Source organism: Neoarius graeffei, chromosome 5, assembly GCF_027579695.1.
Source record: "Neoarius graeffei isolate fNeoGra1 chromosome 5, fNeoGra1.pri, whole genome shotgun sequence".
NCBI classification, from domain to species: domain Eukaryota; kingdom Metazoa; phylum Chordata; class Actinopteri; order Siluriformes; family Ariidae; genus Neoarius; species Neoarius graeffei.
In genome coordinates this window covers 70585988-70611242 of record NC_083573.1, presented here as the reverse complement: position 1 = coordinate 70611242, position 25255 = coordinate 70585988, and the positions used below count along the sequence as shown (strand labels likewise).

Genomic DNA, 25255 nt, shown 5'->3' with positions numbered 1-25255 from the left:
TGAGTTCTCACCCCTCTGCGTGTGTGTTTATGATGACAGATGAGCATGGGTCACCTTCTGTGCAAATGAGGATGGGAAAACATCAAGCACATTAATCTGTTAGTGAACCATCTTGGAGTGAGGCGAGAGAAGTGAGGTGACATGGGGGCAGAAAAACAGGCAGATTGGGATATTATGTTGGACATAACAATGACCTGCCTCCACCTGCCTCACTGAGATGGACGGGGCAATGCTGTGTGTGTCAGTGTTCTATTTCAGAGGCTTTCTGCTTATTCAGGGTAGACTGTTGTCCTTGACTAATTATGGATTATATGAATGCCTGCTAGACAAAAAAAAAATCACCATAGCCAAAGATGAAGTGAACTTTGCATTGCTCAGAGATGTTTCAGCATATTTTATCAGTCAAAATACTGTTCATCTCTCAGAATACATAAATATACTTCATAAACAGCCAACATTTATTTCAGAAGTCACGTATTGCTTCCCAGGGAGGCATCTTGATCTTGCAAACAAGGGTCAAATGATTTAGTCTGCACACTATCTTATCAACTTTATGTAGGCACATTTTTTCTCGAGGAGCATAAACAATGATCCATCTAGAAATAAAAGTATACACAACGCCAGAACAAGCAGGAGGAAGAACGCTGAGAAAGATGTGATCAGCAGAAAGGCAAACTCCACAGTGAGGCCAAGAGAGACTGATAGGAAATCTTCCAGAAGACATGTCTGATCAGCAAGCCAACAGCTTAATAGGATTGTCTTATGTTTTATTGATTATCTCTGGTTAATACTAATAATCTGCCTGCCTGAAAACTTGTGCCAAGAGCATAGTAACATGGCTGAATTTATGATTATCATAGTCCTTTCTAGTGAAATCCACATGTTCTTGTCTGCAACACATCAACTCTTTAAGACACATTTTTAAAAAGGTAGACTGCCTTTCAGATTTTTCAAATGTAGGTCATAAAAAGAATTTTCCCCGACACCCAATTATTTTTGTTTAGTGGACTGAAAGCTACTGAATTCGAATCACAGACTTCCAATTTTATTAGTTAAAAAAATAACAATTAATGAATTTAGGGCCACATGGCTCTAAATTCTACGTTATTTGTTCCTGCGTCGCCATGACCCAATACAAGATACTATGTCATGTATCACGTGGTGGGCTTTCCCTGTTCGTGCAAGGCATTGTGGGATACAAGTTTGAAACAGGAGAGAAAAATGGAGGACGTGAGTGTGCAAATGAAACGTGAAAGACCGAGTACAGTAACAGACATTATGATGCAAAGGAAAGGAAACGCAGGACCAAACTAATAAATATCGGCGGTCAGCGAGCACCTTGGTGTGATCAGCTGTTCGTTTAGCAACAGAATGATGTAACTGTCAGTGCACGGTCAAGGTAAACCTGTAGATGGCAGTAATGCAAAACTGTGGATGCCAGCTGCTGTAAAACCCAAAAGAAGAAGACGGTAAACCTGCGCATGCGCACACGGACTTCCTCTGTCTGCTTGACTGTGTGAAGCGAGCGATTTCATGCACATTATTTGCTTGGGAATCCCTTCAAATTAAATAACTTCCCAGCCACAGAATGGCCTGGTATTTTGTGAGATATTACAGAAGTAAACATACATCACAGTGACCAAATTTCAGAGAGAGCTAAATTTCACTGATTTTATGAAATCGAAAGGCCGTCTAGCTTTAAGCGTTGCATGGAGTTAGCTTGCTTAATACATGCCTCTCAGTTCTTTAGGAATAAAGTCTCATCTCATCTCATTATCTCTAGCTGCTTTATCCTGTTCTACAGGGTCGCAGGCAAGCTAGAGCCTATCCCAGCTGACTACGGGCGAAAGGCGGGGTACACCCTGGACAAGTCGCCAGGTCATCACAGGGCTGACACATAGACACAGACAACCATTCACACTCACATTCACACCTACGGTCAATTTAGAGTCACCAGTTAACCTAACCTGCATGTCTTTGGACTGTGGGGGAAACCGGAGCACCCGGAGGAAACCCACGTGGACAACATGCAAACTCCGCACAGAAAGGCCCTCGCCGGCCACGGGGCTCGAACCCGGACCTTCTTGCTGTGAGGCGACAGCGCTAACCACTACACCACTGTGCCGCCAGGAATAAAGTCTTTCATTAAAATTCAATTCAATTAGCTATAGATATTGTCACGAAACAGCTTTACCCAGATTGGGATGTAGATTAAGATTCGTAATGAGCAAGTCAGAGGTGACAGGGACAAGGAAAAGTCTCTTTCAGATGACATGAAAGAAACCTGTCCTCTTCTGGGTGACACCAAATAGTGAGATTATAAATCATGACTCTTCTACAGATGTATACCAATTAGAGCTGTCGAAGTTAACGCGATAATAATGCATTAACGCAAATTTCTTTTAACACCACTAAGTTTTTTTTGTCATGCGATTAACGCATGCACGTTCTGTGCCCCTTCCCCTGTACCTTGGGAAATCAGGAAGTGACGTAGCACGAGTGAGCAATGTAGTGAGTCGCTGGTCGGCGTAAGTCGTGATAAAGGGCACTTGTGTACAGAATCAACTTATATTGTTGCATTCTGACTGTTTACATAAAATGTGTGTATTTTTTATATGCTTTTGATGGTCCATAGGGGAGAAAAGAAGACGTGTTAAAATCCAGGTGTGTGTGTGTGTGTGTGTGTGTGTGCGCAGACTGCACACTGGCGTGAGAGTGAGAGAGTTTGTTTTATTCTAAGACATTTATGAGTTGTGTAAAAGTGTTTATAAATGCAGTTTTTGCTCCTGAATGTACTGTATTCTTACCAGTGACTTATTGCATTTTATTGGGAAACATTTTTATGAGCTGTGTGGCTTAACAAATGTATTTATTTTCTTCATTTAAAGATAGCCACTACTGTTGTCCAGAGTCCGCATCACCTAGTTTGTTTAGTTTATTTTATTGCAGAGCTTGAGGATGGAAGTTAAGTACAGAACAAGAGGAAAATAATACATTGTTTTGTTCGCACTGATTTGTGCTGAACTCTCAAAATTATAAAGTTAACGCTGCTTTATTTTTTAAATGCAGCGGGGGAATTAAATACCCACAAAAATAATTTTTGCTGTGTCCAGCCTTATCCTTCCCGACCTGGCTGCATACATTTGCATAAAGCAAGCATACTTGTCCACTCCCACTCCCCAAAAACTTTAAAAATATCCTTTTAAGGTGCATTTAGAACAGATCAAAAATGTGCGATTAATTTGCAGCATGAGTTAACTATGGGCAATAATGCGATTATTCGCGATTAACTATTTTAATCGATTGATAGCCCTAATACCTATCAATACTAATGCCATGTACACACGTAGCCGGGTATTTTTAAAACCGAACATTTTCCCCCCCTCCGTTTATAAAAATGTTTTATCCACACCACCTCGTCTTCGAAAAAAATCCCTTCCACACATAACCGAACATCTGCGTTTTCAATCACATTCATAAGCATTCCAAACCTGTAGATGGCATTATTTCCCCAAATCCTACCCCCTAATCACATCGCCTGTGCTCTTGGAGCAGTAGTTGGGCTTCTAAAATTAAACATGTAAATAGCACCTGCACAATAATTAACGCTTTCAAGGCACTACTCCGATCCATTACTCTTTAGCTAGCCGCACACTACGCCGATTTTCAGCGTACCGAGCCAACTGAAGTCGCGAGTCAGGCGTAAAGACTAGTTTTCGATGGTCCCGACTCATCTCACAGCCGATTCGAAAAACTAATCGGGAGCCAGACTGATCGGCGAGAGTCGCTAGCAATAGCCAATCATATCTTTCGCATATAACACGTGACATCATTAAACACAATTTCTAGCGCAAGAAATGCGTGTTGGTAGCACCTAATGCAGGTATATACTGTAATTCCATAGACTGAAGCTTTATCCATAGACACAGTGGGCTGGAAAGCCACTCTGCTCAAGTTGTGTGGCTGAATTCCAAATCGCTTTAACTCCCCTATATAAGTGCATTATTTAAGGTTGGGAATAATAGCTCATGCAGCCTAGATAGTGCGCTACATATTCCGTGTTGTGTCATTTGTAATTCAGCCTGTAGCATCTTCAAGTGTTGGATTTAACAGTAACTATATCCAATAGCCAATCACAAAGCTATTAAGTTGTCACGTGTCGCTTCAATCGCGACTGCACTCGTCAACAGTCGAGGGATATGTACGTGCCCTGTCGGGAGTCGGCTCTGAAATGGGTCAGTTCGGTACCGCGTGGATCGCCGTGGTGTGCGGCTAGCTTAAGTCCATGCTTAATCTGGCTTCTGCAGTAAACAAAGGTCGCACGTTTGACGTCAGGGCAGATTTGTTGTCATTTTTTTGGCGCAGATTGTGACGTTCTAAAACGCAAAACTCCGGTTATCTCTGTCTACACGAAAAGGCATACACGGAGTTTTCAAAAATCTTCACTTTGCCCGGAGTTTTTTTAAATATTCGTTTTTGATGTGTTTTCATGTGGATGACAGGCCAAAACGTAGAAAAATATCTTCGATTTAGCAGATACCCGGCTACGTGTGGACGGGGTCTAAGTGTGTTGAAAAGAAAAGCAGAATGGTCTTATTATGAATAAGAGTCCTGGAATAACCAGGATAGTCTTTATGATTACAATGGCAGGTAAAACTCTACAGTATTTACAGTTTTTGCGAAAGTGCAGATCTTTAGGGTATCCATATGAACCATCCCCAGTAGAAGATGATTCACAAGCGCAGGAAGCTCTGAGACGATGTAGCGTTAGAGTACTCCTGGGCGCAGCTAAAGGCTTACCAAAGCACTATTCCATGTCATGGCAAATGTGGAACCGGTCTATTTTATACAGGATATTATGTTTTGAAAATTTGCATAAGGGTTTGATAAAGGTGAATCTTGGCAAAGAATCGTAAAATGTGCTTTCTCTGGTTCTCAGCCTCCTTCCCACAAAGGGTTTACCCATCATTACAGCAGCCTATTTTATTTATTTATTTATTTATTTAGTAAAACAGCTTGAGACAAAAGAAAGGCACCAACATCAAATAGCTACCTCAGGGGCCTGAATGTGTCACTCCCACAATCACCACAGAGATTTGCTAACAAGCTCAGTGGGGAAAAATGCATTTTCCACCTAGGTTTACCTCACACTATGATTATTTTTCCAGCCTCCAGCTGTCAAAAATAACATTACAGATTCATGCAGTATGAGAAATCCACATTAAAAATCCGACATGTGACAGTATCCATAAATAAACCGTGTTCTGTAGGGAGGGCCTGGAGCTAGCTCACCTCTACACTAGCATATATTGCTGGTGCAAATTGTTCTACAGTACCAAGTAAAGTTATGGAAAAGGGATGGGATTTTCTGGTGTTGCCATCAGGACAGCTATCAAAGGTCTTACCCTCATCTTCATCATTAGCAGTGACGGTAATGACTACGTAGCCCACTTCCTTGTCCTCCTCCACACTGATCTCGTATACAGGCTGGGAGAAGGCTGGGGCGTTGTCATTTACATCCGTGACAAAAATCCTGACATAGGCTGTGTCTATGAAGAAGGAGACCATACCACAGCCATTAACATCAATGAGTATTAATAAGGATTGTGGAATAGTGTATATATAGTAGTCTTCTATTTTGCAAAACCTTATTAGGATCACTATTATAGACACAAGTATTAACAGGCCTTTCAATTACATGAAACCTGCGACGGAGAACGTTGTAAACGCCCAAATTAAAAAGGCGCCCAAACTAAGGTCAAACGCCCAAAATATGCTACCAAAAGTAAAAAAAACCCGAAATGTTGATTAAATAAACTTGGCTGCATAAAACCCAGTGTCTTGACTTTCTTCTTTAAAAACACAGAAACTGGCGAGAATTAGCATGTATTTCTCGTAATTGAAGCAAAATCCGCACCATTCCCATGCTGTTCCGAGTTCATTGAACTAGCCGTAAGCCTCGCGCAGAGCACGAATTCTCCATCAACGGCGATCGGCACGCCATGATTTCGTGGAGGAGCGAGACTTGCGTACCAATGACCAGAGCGGGATTTCCACATTAGCCTCACAATGGTGTATGTTGGCAGACTGGCGACCTCTGGCCTTTCGCACAACAAGAATAGCCGAACGTACGTATCAAAATGGAAGGCAAAAAGCCAAGAACGTGGCAGATTAAACACAATCGAAGTTTGTTTCTCCACTGTTTCTACCCTGTATCATGACGGAAAAAGTCCAAATTCAGAAATACAGGGTGTTGCCCAAATTATGTAATTGAAAGGCCTGATTAATAGTGACATTACTTTTTCCTAATGCTGTAGTAATGAGTAGAGCTGGTTACTCAGGCCTGCTCTGGTGTTATTGCTGTATATAGGGATGTGGATGAATAATGAATAATGACTGAATAAACACACCTGAGTTGGGCTGACCCTGCTGGCCGGGCCGGGCCGACTCTGAGCTGTCCTGGGATTGAACTTCAATCAGGTAGGAACTCTTCTGTTCGCGGTCAAAGGTGGCTCGTGTGTGGATGATGCCTGTGTATGGATTTATGCTAAAGAACTGGGAGTCTCCACTCTGGTCCTTTAGAATGATATAATTGACCTTGAAGGAAATTTTTAAAAAATTGTTATTTAATGTAAATACGTAGAGATACAACTATACAACTTTAACTAGAGATAAACATGCCATTCGAAGTACAGTGGAATAATATAACAACAGAATACATATTATTCTCTCCACATTCACTGGATATGAGCAATCACACGCCCTGATTGGCTACTCTACTATGAGGATATCAGCTCATATACCGTGAGTAGAGAAAAACAAAACGGCGGAGCGTGTTACTGAACCAACTGAGGACGAAATAAAAACTCTATTTGAAAACAAAACCCCAAAAATTGTTTTCAAGTATTTAAAAGAAACAGAAATAGCTAAAATCAATATAGTTTTTTGGGTCCCCCCATCTCTTGTTCCACACTCCAGCCCAGTTCGTGGTGGCAATGGACTTTTAAGTTGGTTTGCCAACCAGCAAAAAAACCCTAAAGAAGAAGAAGAAGACGAAAACCCCAAAAACTACAAAAAAACAGCAACAAAATATGGAATAAAAATATCTGATGGTAAGAACATATCTTTTTTTATTTTACAAGAATTATTATTATCACATTTTCCACAAATTGTTACTGTCACTTTGCCGGTTTGTTTACATTCTAAGCAGAAATGATTTTGTCGGACGTTTTGTACAAAGTTTTTATTTATAGAATTTGCAAAAAATAAAAATGCTCTGTTTTTTAAAATCCATTGAATGTGGATATAATAAAAGAGTTATTCCACTCAATCTCATCGTACATGACTTACAGCTTCGTCGGCTATCAGCTCATGTATGACTCGATTTCACGGAATAACTGTTAAATAACATCATCCTCCACTTTTCTATCGCAATTATCATAAACTTGTAAACTCCTTTACGACTCACAGATATTAAAAACTACTTTTGTACCAATCTTGTACCATTCACATGGGTAACAGGTGCTTCAAAGTTCAAGTAGTCCATGTTGTTTTTTTCCTAATCGTTTATTTATTTGTCCCTGCTACAGAAGTGGCCTGCGACCATATAATTCTTTGAGGCGGAAAAACTTTAATAATGACATAGCCTCAAACAATATTAAGTTGAGAGGCTATCACACCTTACTTACGCTAATATCAACTGAATTTGTAGCGTAACCCCATACAGTAATAGGCATTTGAGAGTTGACAAGACTTGAAAAAATTGACCAATTTTTTAAATGAGAGAAAAGAAAGATGTAGTTTGTTCTAAAAGCCATTGCTCAACAAAGTACTTCTACCTGCAGAACTGCCACTCACTGGATGTTTTTTGTTTGTTGCACCATTCTGTGTACACTTTAGTGACTGTTGCGTCTGAAGATCCCAGGAGATCAGCAGTCTTTTATTTTTATTATTTTTTAAAATACTGGCACCAACAACCATGGCACGGTTGGCCACTGAGATCACATTTCCTCCCAGTCTGATGTTTGATATGAACATTACGTGAAGCTCTTGACCTCTCTCTTCCCCTCCTACCCCTGTGGACAAGCCGCCACTGCCCTGCTAACCAGGTCTGGACTCCTTTTCAGTATATGCCAGTGCGGCAGACATTAGTGTGGTCCTTTCTAAACTCTGCTACAGTGGACTCATACATGGCAGATATTGTAAACATTTCCACCTAATACTATCTTTTAGTATCAAAACCAACGAATGACTGGTTTAGAAAAAATACTGTTACATATCATGATATCAGTTATATATCATTAATTCATTACTCAGCATTACATGAATTGCATTAAATCTATTGAGTGTTATCAAATGTTTTAAGGCATTGAATATAAAGAAATAAATATACGGTATCAGTCAGAAGTTTGGACACACCTACTCATGCATAGGTTTTTTTCTGTATTTTGACTATTTTCTACAGTGTAGTACAGGCTTGTAGTATTCGAGTCCGATTCGTGCCCTAATTTTAAGGACTCGTGACTCGACTTGGACTTGAGCACTGATGACTTGGACTCGGACTCGTGCATTAACTGCATTTAGACTCATAAATTGGAGACGAGGACTCGGATTTTTTCTTTATTTTTTGTAACATGCCATAATAATTTGGCATAAGATATTTATATCTACATTAATTTTGTACTAATTTCATGTAAGAGTGTCACACCTGTGAGCCTTGGCGTGGGCGTCAGATAGACTCTTGGGCGCACTCCGGGCAGCACGCGCGCCAAGCGGATTCTCTCACGCGCACCGTAAACGACTAGCACCTGCACAGGATTAAGGCGCAGTCAGTGCGCCAATGTAAAAACTATGAAAATGCACTTACTTTCCGAAGTATTGAGTTACGCTGCTGACACATTACCGAGTCTTATTTCTTTGTTTGGTTTCCTGATCCCTGATTTCCTGTTTCTCGTCTTTGATTCTGCCAAGTCGACGATAGCCTGTTTGTGCCTCGCTCGACCTATTGCCTGTTTCACTGTTTTATGAGTTTGCCTGCCATTCTGGATTGTTTACCTGTCTTCACTTGTATTAATAAACACACCTTCTGCACTTACATCCGTCTCCCAACCATCTCTGACAGAATACTTCGCACTCCCTGACAAAGAGAATGCATATTCACCTGTTCATACGTCATGTTCAGGAACAAACTAACGTTAATGGTTCTAAAATAGCCACTGTCAGATGGTGCAGTTGGAGTGTTGTTGTCGGAATTGACTTGGATCAATATGGACTCGACTCGAAAATTTTTTTAATGACTTGGACTTGAGGGCGGCACGGTGGTGTAGTGGTTAGCGCTGTCGCCTCACAGCAAGAAGGTCCGGGTTCGAGCCCCGTGGCCGGCGAGGGCCTTTCTGTGCAGAGTTTGCATGTTCTCCCCGTGTCCACGTGGGTTTCCTCCGGGTGCTCCGGTTTCCCCCACAGTCCAAAGACATGCAGGTTAGGTTAACTGGTGACTCTAAATTGACCGTGGGTGTGAATGTGAGTGTGAATGGTTGTCTGTGTCTATGTGTCAGCCCTGTGATGACCTGGCGACTTGTCCAGGGTGTACCCCGCCTTTCGCCCGTAGTCAGCTGGGATAGGCTCCAGCTTGCCTGCGACCCTGTAGAACAGGATAAAGCGGCTACAGATAATGAGATGAGATGAGACTTGGACTTGAACACTGGGGACTTGAGACTGGACTCAGACTCGAGGTTTAGTGACTTGACTACAGCACTGGTTTAGAACAATACTAAATACATTAAAACTGTGAAATAACATATGGAACATATATGGAATTATGTTAAAAAATGAAATATGTTTTATATTGTAGATTCTTCAAAGTATCCACTGTTTACCTTGATGAAGGTTTACACACTATTGGCATTATCTTACAACCCCGATTCCAAAAAAGTTGGGACAAAGTACAAATTGTAAATAAAAACGGAATGCAGTGATGTGGAAGTTTCAAAATTCCATATTTTATTCAGAATAAAAACATAGATGACATATCAAATGTTTAAACTGAGAAAATGTATCATTTAAAGAGAAAAATTAGGTGATTTTAAATTTCATGACAACAACACATCTCAAAGTTGGGACAAGGCCATGTTTCCCACTGTGAGACATCCCCTTTTCTCTTTACAACAGTCTGTAAACGTCTGGGGACTGAGGAGACAAGTTGCTCAAGTTTAGGGATAGGAATGTTAACCCATTCTTGTCTAATGTAGGATTCTAGTTGCTCAACTGTCTTAGGTCTTTTTTTGTCGTATCTTCCGTTTTATGATGCGCCAAATGTTTTCTATGGGTGAAAGATCTGGACTGCAGGCTGGCCAGTTCAGTACCCGGACCCTTCTTCTACACAGCCATGATGCTGTAATTGATGCAGTATGTGGTTTGGCATTGTCATGTTGGAAAATGCAAGGTCTTCCCTGAAAGAGACGTCGTCTGGATGGGAGCATATGTTGCTCTAGAACCTGGATATACCTTTCAGCATTGATGGTGTCTTTCCAGATGTGTAAGCTGCCCATGCCACACGCACTACTGCAACCCCATACCATCAGAGATGCAGGCTTCTGAACTGAGCGCTGATAACAACTTGGGTCGTCCTTCTCTTCTTTAGTCTGAATGACACGGCGTCCCTGATTTCCATAAAGAACTTCAAATTTTGATTTGTCTGACCACAGAACAGTTTTCCACTTTGCCACAGTCCATTTTAAATGAGCCTTGGCCCAGAGAAGACGTCTGCGCTTCTGGATCATGTTTAGATACGGCTTCTTCTTTGAACTATAGAGTTTTAGCTGGCAACGGCGGATGGCACGGTGAACTGTGTTCACAGATAATGTTCTCTGGAAATATTCCTGAGCCCATTTTGTGATTTTCAATACAGAAGCATGCCTGTATGTGATGCAGTGCCGTCTAAGGGCCCGAAGATCATGGGCACCCAGTATGGTTTTCCGGCCTTGACCCTTACGCACAGAGATTCTTCCAGATCCTCTGAATCTTTTGATGATATTATGCACTGTAGATGATGATATGTTCAAACGCTTTGCAATTTTACACTGTCAAACTCCTTTCTGATATTGCTCCACTATTTGTCGGCGCAGAATTAGGGGGATTGGTGATCCTCTTCCCATCTTTACTTCTGAGAGCCGCTGCCACTCCAAGATGCTCTTTTTATACCCAGTCATGTTAATGACCTATTGCCAACTGACCTAATGAGTTGCAATGAGCTGTTCCTTTTTTGTACCTTTAACTTTTCCAGCCTCTTCTTGCCCCTGTCCCAACTTTTTTGGGATGTGTTGCTGTCATGAAATTTCAAATGAGCCAATATTTGGCATGAAATTTCAAAATGTCTCACTTTCGACATTTGATATGTTGTCTATGTTCTATTGTGAATACAATATCAGTTTTTGAGATTTGTAAATTATTGCATTCCGTTTTTATTTATAATTTGTACTTTGTCCCAACTTCCCTGTGATGACCTGGTGACTTGTCCAGGGTGTACCCCGCCTTTCGCCCAGAGTCAGCTGGGATAGGCTCCAGCTTGCCTGCGACCCTGTAGAAGGATAAAGCGGCTAGAGATAATGAGATGAGATGAGACTTTGTCCCAACTTTTTTGGAATCGGGGTTGTAAGATAATTGGCATCATGAGGTAGTCACTTGGAATACTTTTCAATTAACAGTTGTGCCTCGTCAAAATTTAATTAGTGCAATTTCTTGCCTTTTTAATGCATTTGAGAGCAAACAGTAAATAGTAAATAATAATAATACAGTAAACAGCCCAATTCCACAACTGTAGCAATGCATAGTATGTCAAGAACCGCTCAACTAAGTAAAGAGAAACGACATCCATCATTACTTTAAGACATGAAGTGACTTTTAAAGGTTGACTGCCTTTCAGATTTTTCAAGTGTAGGTCATGAAAAGAATTTTCCCCGACCCCCAATTATGTTTGTTTAGTGGACTGAAAGCTACTGAATTCAAATCACAGACTTCCAATTTTATTAGCTTTTTTTTTTAATAGAACAGTTAATAAATTTAGGGCCATGTGGGTCTAAATTCTCCGCTATTTTTTCCTGCTTCACCATGATCCAATTCAAGATACTACATCATGCATCATGTGGTGGGCTTTCCCCATTCACGCAAGGCATTGTGGGATACAAATTTGAAACAGGAGAGAAAAATGGAGGACGTAAGTGTGCGAATGAAACGTGAAAGACTGACTACAGTAACGGAAAGCGAGAAGAAAAGACGTTATGTTGCGAAGGAAAGGAAACGCAGGACCAAAGTAATAAATATCGGCGGTCAGCGAGCACCTCGGTGTGATCAGCTGTTCGTTTAGCAACAGAATGATGCAACTGTCAGTGCACGGTCAAGGTAAACCTGCACATGTGCACACGGACTTCCTCTGTCTGCTTGACTGTGCGAAGTGAGTGATTTCATGCACATTATTTGCTCAGGAATCCCCTCAAATTAAATAACTTCCCAGCCACAGAATTGCCTGGTATTTTGTGAGATATTACAGAAATAAACATATATCACAATGAACGATTTCAGAGGGAACTAAATTTCACCGATTTCATGAAATCAAAAGGTCGTCTTGTGTTAATGAATAAAAATAAAGAAAAACCATTGAGTTAAAAGGTATGTCCAAACTTTTGACTGGTACTGTAATTAGTTATAATGTAAAATAACTAGAATTAGTTCAGAACATAAGAAGCATACATATTCTGAATATGTAGCACTCATGATTGTGTTCCATTCAATCCTTGCTCAAAAAGGCTTGGCAGGAAGTTCAAGCTTTAAACCCTTGGTGGGATGAAGTCATTGTGTCTTCAGCATGCAGGCAATAGACCATGTTCTTTTTCCGAAACTGTACGCCAAGACTCATCTCATCTCATTATCTCTAGCCTGTTCTACAGGGTCGCAGGCAAGCTGGAGCCTATCCCAGCTGACTACGGGCGAGAGGCGGGGTACACCCTGGACAAGTCGCCAGGTCATCACAGGGCAGACACATAGACACAGACAACCATTCACACTCACATTCACACCTACGGTCAATTTAGAGTCACCAGTTAACCTAACCTGCATGTCTTTGGACTGTGGGGGAAACCGGAGCACCCGGAGGAAACCCACGCGGACACGGGGAGAACATGCAACAGCGCTAACCACTACACCACCGTGCCGCCCTAAGCCAAGACTGAGAAGATGAATTCAAATTCCCAACTCTGCTCTGAATTAAGCTAATAATTTAACAAAAGAAAATAATGCCCTTATTGATGTCTCAGCAGCGGAGTGATACATGCAGAACTGGAATTTGTTCAGTAGAAGCTCACCATGCCATGAAGACCAGAGTCCAGGTCAGAGGCTGAAACCTGGGCCACTGAAGTGCCAATCTCAGCCCCTTCAAGTACTGTGGCTTCATACGTGCTCGACATGAAAAATGGAACATTGTCATTCACATCTGAGTGATAGACAGGACAGAGAGAGAGAGAGAGAAAACAATCTGTTATGGCTGTAGAGACACACATGCATAATATACTGGACACTACAGATTTCATGATAATGTGTGATGTGAAAAACATTCCCTATTTTGACTGAGTGTTGCAATGTGTGCTTTCCACATGAGAGTGGCAGTTGAAAAGAAAGCTGCTAAGTTCACAGCAGGCAGGGGTGGTGTGTGGGTGAGTGGCTGTAAGAGGAGATTGGCTCTTCCCTGCAGAGCGCTGATTACAATGTCTCTCAAATGAGCTTTCTGAGGGTTTTTGTCTTCCTTTCATTCCATTTCTATCTCCATTTTCCCCCTAATTAATGCTGATGTGGTCTCAAGTGTTGTTCTTCCCTGTTGTAGGTGCTCACTGCTTCTTTGCTGCCCCATCCTTAAACGTACACACACACACACACACACACACACACACACACACACACACACACACACACACACATACACACACACACACACACACACACTATCCTACTGCTGTCATAATTATTAATACACCCAATTATTGCTATGCACACACCTAAACAAATCTAATCCTAACTTCAACTGACAAGAAACTTTGTCCATTTAGTTTTTGCTAAGAAACAATTTTTCTCATGTGGACCAGCCAAATCTCCATAAGTTAAAAAAAAAATGGCAGATATTCCAGGCCTAGTGGGGATGTTTGGTCCCACCAAGATATTTAACAGTTATTCCACCAAATCGAGTCGTACATGAGCTGATAGCCAACGAGGTGCGTAGCACCAACTTGGCTATAAGCCATGTACAATGAGATTGAGTGGAATAGCTATTTTATTTTATCCACATTCACTAGATTTTGAGAAACAGAGCGTTTTTATTTTTATTTATTGTAAATTCGATAAATAAAAACTTTATACAAAACGCCCAACAAAATCATTTCCGCGTAGAATGTAAACAAACCGGCGAAATGACAGTAGCGATTTGTGAAAAGTGCTATAATAATAATTCTTGAAAAATAAAAAAAGATACGCTCTTACCATCAAATACTTTTATTCCATATTTTGTTGCTTTTTTTTGCGGTTTTGTTTTCGAGTAGAGTTTTTATTTCGTCCTCGGTTGGTTCAGCAACACGCTCTGCCATTTTGTTTTTCTCTACTCACGGTATATGAGCTGATATCCTAGTGGTAGTCAATCAGAGCGCGTGATTGCTCATATCCAGTGAATGTGGATAGAATAAAAAACATTTCCCATGGCATTAAAATGCAACTCTAAATCTATACTACAGTAATGGTTAACAGTCTGTTGTAGCTGAGAGTACCTCTCTAAGTGTATTAAGTCACTTCTTACCTGTGATGTTGACATAGACAGTGGTGAAAGAGGCGAGTGGGACTGCTGCAACATTCTGCACACGGACACGCAGGGTGAAGAAGCGAGTGGTCTCATAGTCCAGTGGCTCGGCTACTAGAATGGAGGCTGAACTGTCCCTTCGGTTGGGTTTAATGTAGAAACGCACAGGCATGTTCGTCTCGGGAACCTGACCCTCCTCCAGGTTATAGGTCACACGTGGGTCACCAAGAGGAGAAGTTGCTTTTATGGTCTGTATGTAGAAAAGAAAACAGTGGTTTACTGTTTTCACTCCAACCACAGGTGCAGGAAGGAAGTAATTCATTACCAATGAGTGACATCCCAGCGTCTTTGTCTACCTGTCTGTGTCTGTGGCTGGAAATAAATCTGAGTGTATGGAACAGAATGAGCAATAGTATGAGCTAAGTGAGTGAAATCTGCTTGGATGCAATTTAATTGTTCAGATAGGTAAGTTTTGTTTTTGTTTTTCATTTTACAAGCTGTATTAATGAAAAAGCATAGGTGCTGACTAAAAGTGCTCTATTTTCCTACGCTCGTGAAAGATAATTAGCATTATATGTGAAAGGGCATTATAAATCAGCAGAAACGTCAGTTATAGCACTGCTGACTCCAGCACATGAATTCATTAGGCACAGTTCACCTGTAATCCATCTAATTTCCTATTGAATTCATATTGACATTTATAAAGTAACTTTCTGCTGAAAGAGTCTCTGGACTCTCTCCTGATCGAGCTTCATCTCCATTTCTCCCCCTTACATCACTCTAAGCTGAGGCACACAGAAACAAGTGTATCCACAAGCATAATAAGGGGACAGGCACCAGTGTAACACACAGCAAGGTTAACAGATTGGGTAAAATGACTTTTCACAGACAAGGTGTTATGATTTGAATGCCTTTACCAGGCTTCGGTGAAAGTAAACTGTGCAGAGGTTTTAAAACCTTAGTAGGAAACATCCTTAGAGTGATTTCTTTAATCTCTGAGAATTCTAACCAAAATCATAAGGTACGGATATGTTTTTGTGGCTGTCGTTGTCATCATCATTATCATCATCATCATGAACCATCATCATGAAAATCAAATTCCTGCAAGCCAATATTTAACTGTGTCATATCACGGCTTCACCAGTTTATTTTAATATCCTGCAACATACAGTGGTGCTTGAAAGTTTGTGAACCCTTTAGAATTGTCTATATTTCTGCATAAATATGACCTAAAACATCATCAGATTTTTACACAAGTCCTAAAAGTAGATAAAGAGAACACAGTTAAACAAATGAGACAAAAATATTATACTCGGTCATTTATTTATTGAGGAAAATGATCCAATATTACATATCTGTGAGTGGCAAAAGTATGTGAACCTCTAGGATTAGCAGTTAATTTGAAGGTGAAATTAGAGTCAGGTGTTTTCAATCAATGGGATGACAATCAGGTGTGAGTGGGCACCCTGTTTTATTTAAAGAACAGGGATCTATCAAAGTCTGATCTTCACAACACATGTTTGTGGAAGTGTATCATGGCACGAGCAAAGGAGATTTCTGAGGACCTCAGAAAAAACGTTGTTGATGCTCATCAGGCTGGAAAAGGTTACAAAACCATCTCTAAAGAGTTTGGACTCCACCAATCCACAGTCAGACAGATTGTGTACAAATGGAGGAAATTCAAGACCATTGTTACCCTCCTCAGGAGTGGTCGACCAACAAAGATCACTCCAAGAGCAAGGCGTGTAATAGTTGGCGAGGTCACAAAGGACTCCAGGGTAACTTCTAAGCAACTGAAGGTCTCTCTCACATTGGCTAATGTTAATGTTCATGAGTCCACCATCAGGAGAACACTGAACAGCAAATGGTGTGCATGGCAGAGTTGCAAGGAGAGAGCCACTGCTCTCCAAAAAGAACATTACTGCTTGTCTGCAGTTTGCTAAAGATCACGTGGACAAGCCAGAAGGCTATTGGAAAAAAATGTTCTGTGGATGGATGAGATCAAAATAGAACTTTTTGGTTTAAATGAGAAGAGTTATGTTTGGAGAAAGGAAAACACTGCATTCCAGCAGAAGAACCTTATCCCATCTGTGAAACATGGTGGTGGTAGGATCATGGTTTGGGCCCGTTTTGTTGCATCTGGGCCAGGATGGCTTGCCATCATGAATGGAACAATGAATTCTGAATTATACCAGCAAATTCTAAAGTAAAATGCCAGGACATCTGTCCATGAACTGAATCTCAAGAGAAGGTGGGTCATGCAGCAAGACAATGACCCTAAGCACACAAGTCGTTCTACCAAAGAATGGTTAAAGAAGAATAAAGTTAATGTTTTGGAATGGCCAAGTCAAAGTCCTGACCTTAATCCAATCGAAATGTTGTGGAAGGACCTGAAGTGAGCAGTTCATGTGAGGAAACCCACCAACATCCCAGAGTTGAAGCTGTTCTGTATGGAGGAATGGGCTAAAATTCCTCCAAGCCGGTGTGCAGGACTGATCAACAGTTACCGGAAATGTTTAGTTGCAGTTATTGCTGCACAAGGGGGTCACACCAGATACTGAAAGCAAAGGTTCACATACTTTTGCCACTCACAGATATGTAATATTGGATCATTTTCCTCAATAAATAAATGACCGAGTATAATATTTTTGTCTCATTTGTTTAACTGGGTTCTCTTTATCTACTTTTAGGACTTGTGTGAAAGTCTGATGATGTTTTAGGTCATATTTATGCAGAAATATAGAGAATTCTAAAGGGTTCACAAACTTTCAAGCACCACTGTATATTGCAGTTGCAAAATGTAGCAATATAATTGTTTTTTCCTCCATATTGTGTAGCCCCAGAACTTAACCTAACCAACAGGAGAGAAACTGTTTAGAGAGAAGGATTGGCAGAACAAAGAAATGGCTCACTTCATACATTTTGTAAGCATGAAAAGGGTCAAGAAAAATGTTTAAAGTGTTGAAAGCGTGATACCAAGTTTGGTTTGGGAAAATGCAATCAAAAGCTACAGCTGCAAACTGTCTGTCGAGGAACTGTGAGTTGTCTAGCCTAAGGGGAAAAATAAACATTTAACCCCAAGCTATGATCAAACAACTGACACTGTAAAGTAAACACATTCCAGTCCAATGTAGATGATGATCCTAGCAAAGCCAACACCAGCCCAAATAAATGGAAATCCAACTTCCAAACCATCTATGGAAGTACTTTAAAATGATGAACGTGTAATTGGAAAAGACTGTTTGAAACCAAGAGAAGTGAGTCAGAATAGAGACAGAGAAAAATATGAAGAAGCAAAGTGTTCAGAGTAGCCAGGGCTCAAGCGTTCAGGCGGGCATGATATCCTCCATGGCCAAGGACATGTTCTCAGCTGAGACACACAGAACATGAACCTTAAAAGCTCTGTGGCTTGTGCTTTCTGCTTTCATGGCTTTGACATCCAGGATGTTCCCACTCCAGGCTGACCTACTCACTCACCTTTCCTGTCGCAGTCAGTTTGACAAGAGCCTGCTCCCTCGAGACACATCAACTGTTCCTGAACTGACTACCAACTCAAAATGTTAAGCACGGGGAACAGCAAAACCAAACACCACTGCTATATTTATGCATGAAGGGGATGTACCACTAGTGTAGGGATGCAACAAAATATGAAACTGTTATTCGGATTGAACAGATAATACAGGGTGTTTCAAAAAAATTTGATATCATTTCACAATCGGATAACTTTGCCAATTCTCGTTCAACTGACCTCAAATTTTAACAGCATGTGTGGAAACAGGTCAAAATTTTATCTCATCTCATTATCTCTAGCCACTTTATCCTGTTCTACAGGGTCGCAGGCAAGCTGGAGCCTATCCCAGCTGACTACGGGCGAGAGGCGGGGTACACCCTGGACAAGTTGCCAGGTCATCACAGGGCTGATACATAGACACAGACAACCATTCACACTCACATTCACACCTACGGTCAATTTAGAGTCACCAGTTAACCTAACCTGCATGTCTTTGGACTGTGGGGGAAACCGGAGCACCCGGAGGAAACCCACGCAGACACGGGGAGAACATGCAAACTCCGCACAGAAAGGCCCTCGCCGGCCACGGGGCTCGAACCCGGACCTTCTTGCTGTGAGGCGACAGCTCTAACCACTACACCACCGTGCCGCCCCTCAAAATTTTATGTGTAATGTTTTTTGTGGGCGGCACGGTGGTGTAGTGGTTAGCGCTGTCGCCTCACAGCAAGAAGGTCCGGGTTCGAGCCCCGTGGCCGGCGAGGGCCTTTCTGTGCGGAGTTTGCATGTTCTCCCCGTGTCTGCGTGGGTTTCCTCCGGGTGCTCCGGTTTCCCCCACAGTCCAAAGACATGCAGGTTAGGTTAACTGGTGACTCTAAATTGAGCGTAGGTGTGAATGGTTGTCTGTGTCTATGTGTCAGCCCTGTGATGACCTGGCGACTTGTCCAGGGTGTACCCCGCCTTTCGCCCGTAGTCAGCTGGGATAGGCTCCAGCTTGCCTGCGACCCTGTAGAACAGGATAAAGCGGCTAGAGATAATGAGATGAGATGTTTTTTGTTTTTATCGTTTTAGGTATAGAAATGTCATTCACTGGAAAAGAAAAGGCGTTTTGTGTGTTAGAGTACGCTCGAACAGTCGAACAAGACTGCAGCGTGCATTTATGAGAGAATTCTCTAAAAATGCACCAACTGCAATGCAGATTTGGACACTGCACAAAAAGTTCAAAGAGCAAGGCTGTGTGTGTGTGTGTGTGTGTGTGTGTGTGTGTGTGTGTGTGTGTCAGGCAGCACGCATATTGAAAATTTGTGAAATCGTTCATGGAATCCACATACCTTTGAATTTCTCATTCAGATTTTGAGGAATAAATCTTATACTGCTCAGCATTAAGCCTGTTCAGTTTCATTTGCCTAGACTATGGAGTTTCTGGGATATTACATCTCAAATAATATCTAATTTTTTGAACCACCCTGTATATTCTGAATTGATACAAATATACCATCAACTGATCACTTTATTAGGAACACTTGTACACCTGCACATTCATGCAGTTATCTAATCAACCAATCATGTTGCAGCAGCACAATGTAAAAAAAAAAATCATGCAGATACAGGTCAAGCGCTTCAGTTAATGTTCACATCAAACTCCAGAATGGGGGAAAACTGTGATTCCCCCCCCCCCCCCCCCCCCATCTATCCCTCTGAGTTACATGTCAGATGATCGAGATGCTGACCTCTTCTGCTCCTCAGACCTGCCTGATCCATCCTGATGCCCTATGCCTGGTCATAGTCTCATCACATCGCTCCTGTAGAGGACGGCCCCACATGGACAGTTGAAAGTCACACTTGGAAGATGCTCTGGACTCTTACAGTAATGCTTTTATGGCTGAGGACTACAGTTGACTTGCTAACTTTAGGACTGCAGTTGTCATGAACAGTTTTGCACTCAAGTTTCCATCAGTGAAGAGTTATAACATCAACGAAACTGACTTCATTTTAAAACTGTTAAAAATGTTATAATCACGTTGTCTGTTATCACCCAAATGAGGTTGGGTTCCCTTTTGAGTCTGGTTCCTCTCGAGGTTTCTTCCTCATGTCGTCTGAGGGAGTTTTTCCTTGCCACCGTCGCCACAGACTTGCTCACTGGGGATCTCATCTCATCTCATTATCTCTAGCCGCTTTATCCTGTTCTACAGGGTCGCAGGCAAGCTGGAGCCTATCCCAGCTGACTACGGGCGAAAGGCGGGGTACACCCTGGACAAGTCGCCAGGTCATCACAGGGCCGACACATAGACACAGACAACCATTCACATTCACACCTACAGTCAATTTAGAGTCACCTGTTAACCTAACCTGCATGTCTTTGGACTGTGGGGGAAACCGGAGCACCCGGAGGAAACCCACGCGGACACGGGGAGAACATGCAAACTCCACACAGAAAGGCCCTCGCCGGCCACGGGGCTCGAACCCGGACCTTCTTGCTGTGAGGCGACAGTGCTAACCACTACACCACCATGCCGCCTCACTGGGGATAGATTAGGGATAAAATTAGCTCATGTTTAAAGTCATTCAAATTCTGTAAAGCTGCTTTGCGACAATGTCTATTGTTAAAAGCGCTATACAAATAAACTTGACTTGACTCGACTCTGTGACTTTAACCATGGTGAAGTTGTTGGTGTCAGATGGGCTGCTTTGAGTATTTCACAAACTGCTGAGCTCCTCAGATTTTAACACAGAACAGACTCTAGAGTTGACGCAGAATGGTGCGGAAACTAAAAAAAAAAAAAAAACATCCTGTGCGTGGAGGGTCTGCAGTTTGAAACACCATGTTGATGAGAGAGATCAGAGGAGAATGACCAGAGCTGACAGTCAAGTCAAGTTTATTTGTATAGTGCTTTTAACAATAAACATTGTCGCAAAGCAGCTTTACAGAATTTGAACAACTTAAAATATGAGCCAATTTTATCCCTAATCTATCCCCAATGAGCAAGCCTGTGGCGACAGTGGCAAGGAAAAACTCCCTCAGACGACATGAGGAAGAAACCTCATGTCGTCCTTCCTCAGACAGGAAGTCTGTAGTACTGTAACTCAAATAGCAACTTTGAGTAGAAAAGCATCTCAGCATGCACAAAACATCAAACCTTGAGGTGGATGGACTACAACAGCAGAAGACCACATCAGGTTCCACTCCTGTCAGCCAAGAACAGGAATCTGAGGCTATCACAGGCACAGACTCACCTAAACTGGACAGCTGAAAACTTGGAAAAAGACCACGTGATTTTTTTCCTACTCTTCACCTGTCCAGTTTGCATCTGTGCCCATGATAGCCTCAGTTTCTTGTTCTTGGCTGACAGGAGTGGAATTTGATGTGGTCTTCTGCTGCTGAAGCCCATCCACCTCAAGGTTCAAAGTTTCGTGCATGTTGAGATGCTTTTCTGCTCAGCATGGTTGTAAAGAGTAATTATATATAGAAGAAGAACAACAACAACAACTTTATTCATCACACGCTTGTGAAATTCCTCTCTGCATTGAACCCATCTGAAGCAGTGAACACACACATGAGCAATGAGCACACACACATACATACCCAGAGCAGTGGGCAGCCATGCTAACAGCACCCGAGGAGCAGTTGGGAGTTAGGTGCCTCGCTCAAGGGCACCTCAGCCCAAGGCCGTCCCATATTAACCTAACCGCATGTCTTTGAACTGTGGAGGAAACCCACATAGACACAGGAAGAACATGCAAACTCCACACAGAAAGGCCCCCACCGGCCACTGGGCTCAAACCCAGAACCTTCTTGCTGTGAGGTGACCATGCTAACCACTACACCACCGTGCCGCCATGGTATACTGTATGTTACTTTATCCTTCCTGGCAACTCAAACCAATCTGACCATTTTCCTCTGACCTCTCTTATCAACAAGGCGTGTTTACCCACAGAACTGTCGTTCACTTGATATTTTTTGTTTTTGTGTAAACTCTAAAGACTGTTGTGTGTGAAAACCCCAGGAACTCAGCAGTTTCTGAAATACTCAAACCAGTCCATCTGGCACCAACACCCATGTCATGATCAAAGTGATGGAAGCAATTTTTCCCGCATGTTGATGTTTGATGTGAATATTAACTTAAGCTTTTGACCTATATCTGCATGACTTTTTGTAATGTGCTGCTGCCACATGATTGTCTGATTGCAAAAATGTAAAAATGAGCAGGTGTACAGGTGTTCATAACAAAGTCGATGACTACTGTTGATAAAAATAGGAGGTTCACTGTTTTTTAATAAAGCATGCCAAAACTAGATAGAACTCGACGCCAACGGCGTCGATGGGGATGCCTCCACCTGGTAGACTACATGCCTTATTAAGTTGTGATTTGGGGATGGACATTTGACCTCACAGTAATCTTGACCTGTGACCTTTTGATCTCAAAATCTAATCAGTTCATGTTTGTCCCCAAATGCACAAATGGTGAAAGTTTGGTGAAATTCCTTTCATTTGCCTTGGAGATATTGTGTTCACAAGGTTTTCGGACAGACATTTGGCCTCACAGTGACCTTGACCTTAGACCTTTTGATCTCAAAATCTAAGAATTTCATCTTTGTCCCAAAGTGCACAAATGGTGAAAGTTTGGTGAAATTCCTTTCATTAGTCTTTGAGATATGGTGTTCACAAAGTTTGGGGATGGACATTTGACCTCACAGTAATCTCGACCTGTGACCTTTTAACCTCAAAATCTAATCAGTTCATGTTTGTCCCAAAGCGCACAAATGGTGAAAGTTTGGTGAAATTCCTTTCATTAGCCTTTGAGATATCGCGTTCACAAGGTTTCGGGACAGACGCACGCACGGACGCACGTATGGACGCACGCACGCACGGACGGACGCATGGACAGACGGACAACCCGAAAACATAATGCCTCCTGCACCTTAAGGTGGCGGAGGCATAAAAAGGAGCACAGCACATATGGTTGAAAATAGATGGGGAACTATTATCTATAACCAGGGGCTTCAACAAATAGGATGCAGGAGCAGGAGGTTTTTACTTTCATGCATGCACAAGTGTGTAATCAGAAATTAAACCTGTGAGACAATCAAAGAAATGCTCATTACCATGAATGTGTTTCACTGGGTAATACATGTACAGCATCCTTAGTAAGTGCCTGATCAGGGTGTACTGCTTTAAATGAGACTAATATTATTAGAAAATTTCGAGGAAAGGTACAAATAAATATAGCAACTGTGCAACAGGGACTAAAAAAGCAATCCCATCACATATCTTTGATTGAAAATCATTATGAGATCAAGTGATGTAGTTGGGTTTAAGGACTTGTCAGAGCCAAAATTCACAGACTGCACTGACAGTGCAAGAATTTTTGTCCAGTGTTTGCAGGGGTATAATTGTAGGGTTCATATTTCATAAAAAAAAATCTCTCCACCCCTGGACATCGTCATCTCCCTGGGGGATATCTCTAGGTCACCTTCACCCAGTGCAAACCTAGGGGTCGTGTTCGACGATAAACTCTCCTCTTCAGCGAACATCGCTGCAGTGATCCGTATGTGTTGATTTCTTCTCTACAACATCTGAAAGATCCACCCCTTCCTCACCACCTACTCTACTCAGCTCCTGGTCCAAGCACTGATCCTCTCCCGCTTGGACTACTGCAACTCTCTCCTTGCTGGCCTTCTAGTATCTGCCATCAGACCCTTGCAGATCATCCAGAACGCTGTAGCTCGCATGGTCTACAACAGGGGTCACCAAACTACGGCCCGCGGGCCAGATCCGGCCCGCCACCCCCCTTTGACCGGCCCCCCAGCCCCTCTGCCCCCCATCACTTGAACCGGCCCTATGAGGCAATCCCCAAAAGTGGTCATGGCCTATTTTTTTAAATTGCTTTTTGGCAAATAATAACATGTCTGCATCTTGTATTTTGTTGATTTTATCAATTAAAATTGATATTTAGTTATAAAATGAACTATTCATATTTTCCGAATTTTCATCATATGCTCGCGATCAAGCAGTGACAGGCAGTGCACGCGCAGAGAACTGTCAGTGTTCAGGACAGCAAAATGGCGAGCGGTCAGCGAAAAGCTGACAGAGAGTGCAGAGTTTTTAAAGAACAGTGGACCACCGATTATTTTTTCATTCAGTGTAAGGACCGTGCAGTTTGTCTTGTATGTAAAGAAAGTGTGCCGGTTTTCAAAGAATATAATCTGCGTCGTCACTACGAAACCCGCCACAAAGAGTATGCTAGTTTGCGAGGGCAAACAAGAGAAGACAGGATTCGAGTTTTTTGCTTTGGCCATGGATGACAGCAATGACGTGCAGAACACAGCACAACTGCTGTGATCTATTGATCTATTGCTCATATTATTATCAGGGATGCAAACAGCGCGCCTTTTGGCGGATTTCGCCTTTTTCACGGCTGAATCGCGCAGATCTGAATTTTTTTTTTTTTTTGGGGGGGGGCGTTGGAGTGTTTGATTATAATTTCAAAGTAAATTCTGTATTAAAATTACTAAATAAGCAAATCCGTTACAGTCCATGAAACAGGAAGTATAAGGATGAGGAAAAAACAGTTTAAATCGGGAAGCTGCGCACATTTGTGCAGCCTGAGCGGCAGGACTGCGCAAATGTGCGCAGCTTCCCAATTTAAACTGTTTTTTCCTCATCCTTATACTTCCTGTTTCATGGACTGTAACGGATTTGCTTATTTAGTAATTTTAATACAGAATTTACTTTGAAATTATAATCAGACACTCCAACGCCCCCCCCCTAAAAAAAAATTCGGATCTGCGCGATTCAGCCGTGAAAAAGGCGCCATCCGCCAAAAGGCGCGCTGTTTGCATCCCTGTATTATAATTTCACTGTTTTTTAAAATGTATTTATTTTATAGGCCTATTTATTTGACCTTTATTAAGTGCTG

The 25255-nt window shown here is 42.0% G+C and overlaps 1 protein-coding gene across 1 annotated transcript in view; it reads right to left on the bottom strand.

Moving 5' to 3' along the window:
* Nucleotides 1-25255, bottom strand: part of si:dkey-22o22.2 (neural-cadherin) — a 309825-nt gene that overhangs the window by 65439 nt on the left and 219131 nt on the right. The window contains exons 13-16 of the mRNA XM_060922323.1: nucleotides 14831-15080; nucleotides 13356-13483; nucleotides 6411-6597; nucleotides 5406-5549 (exon numbers count right to left, since the gene is read on the bottom strand). Of these exons, the coding sequence (XP_060778306.1) occupies nucleotides 5406-5549; nucleotides 6411-6597; nucleotides 13356-13483; nucleotides 14831-15080 (709 nt within the window). The remainder of the gene's footprint in view (nucleotides 1-5405; nucleotides 5550-6410; nucleotides 6598-13355; nucleotides 13484-14830; nucleotides 15081-25255) is intronic.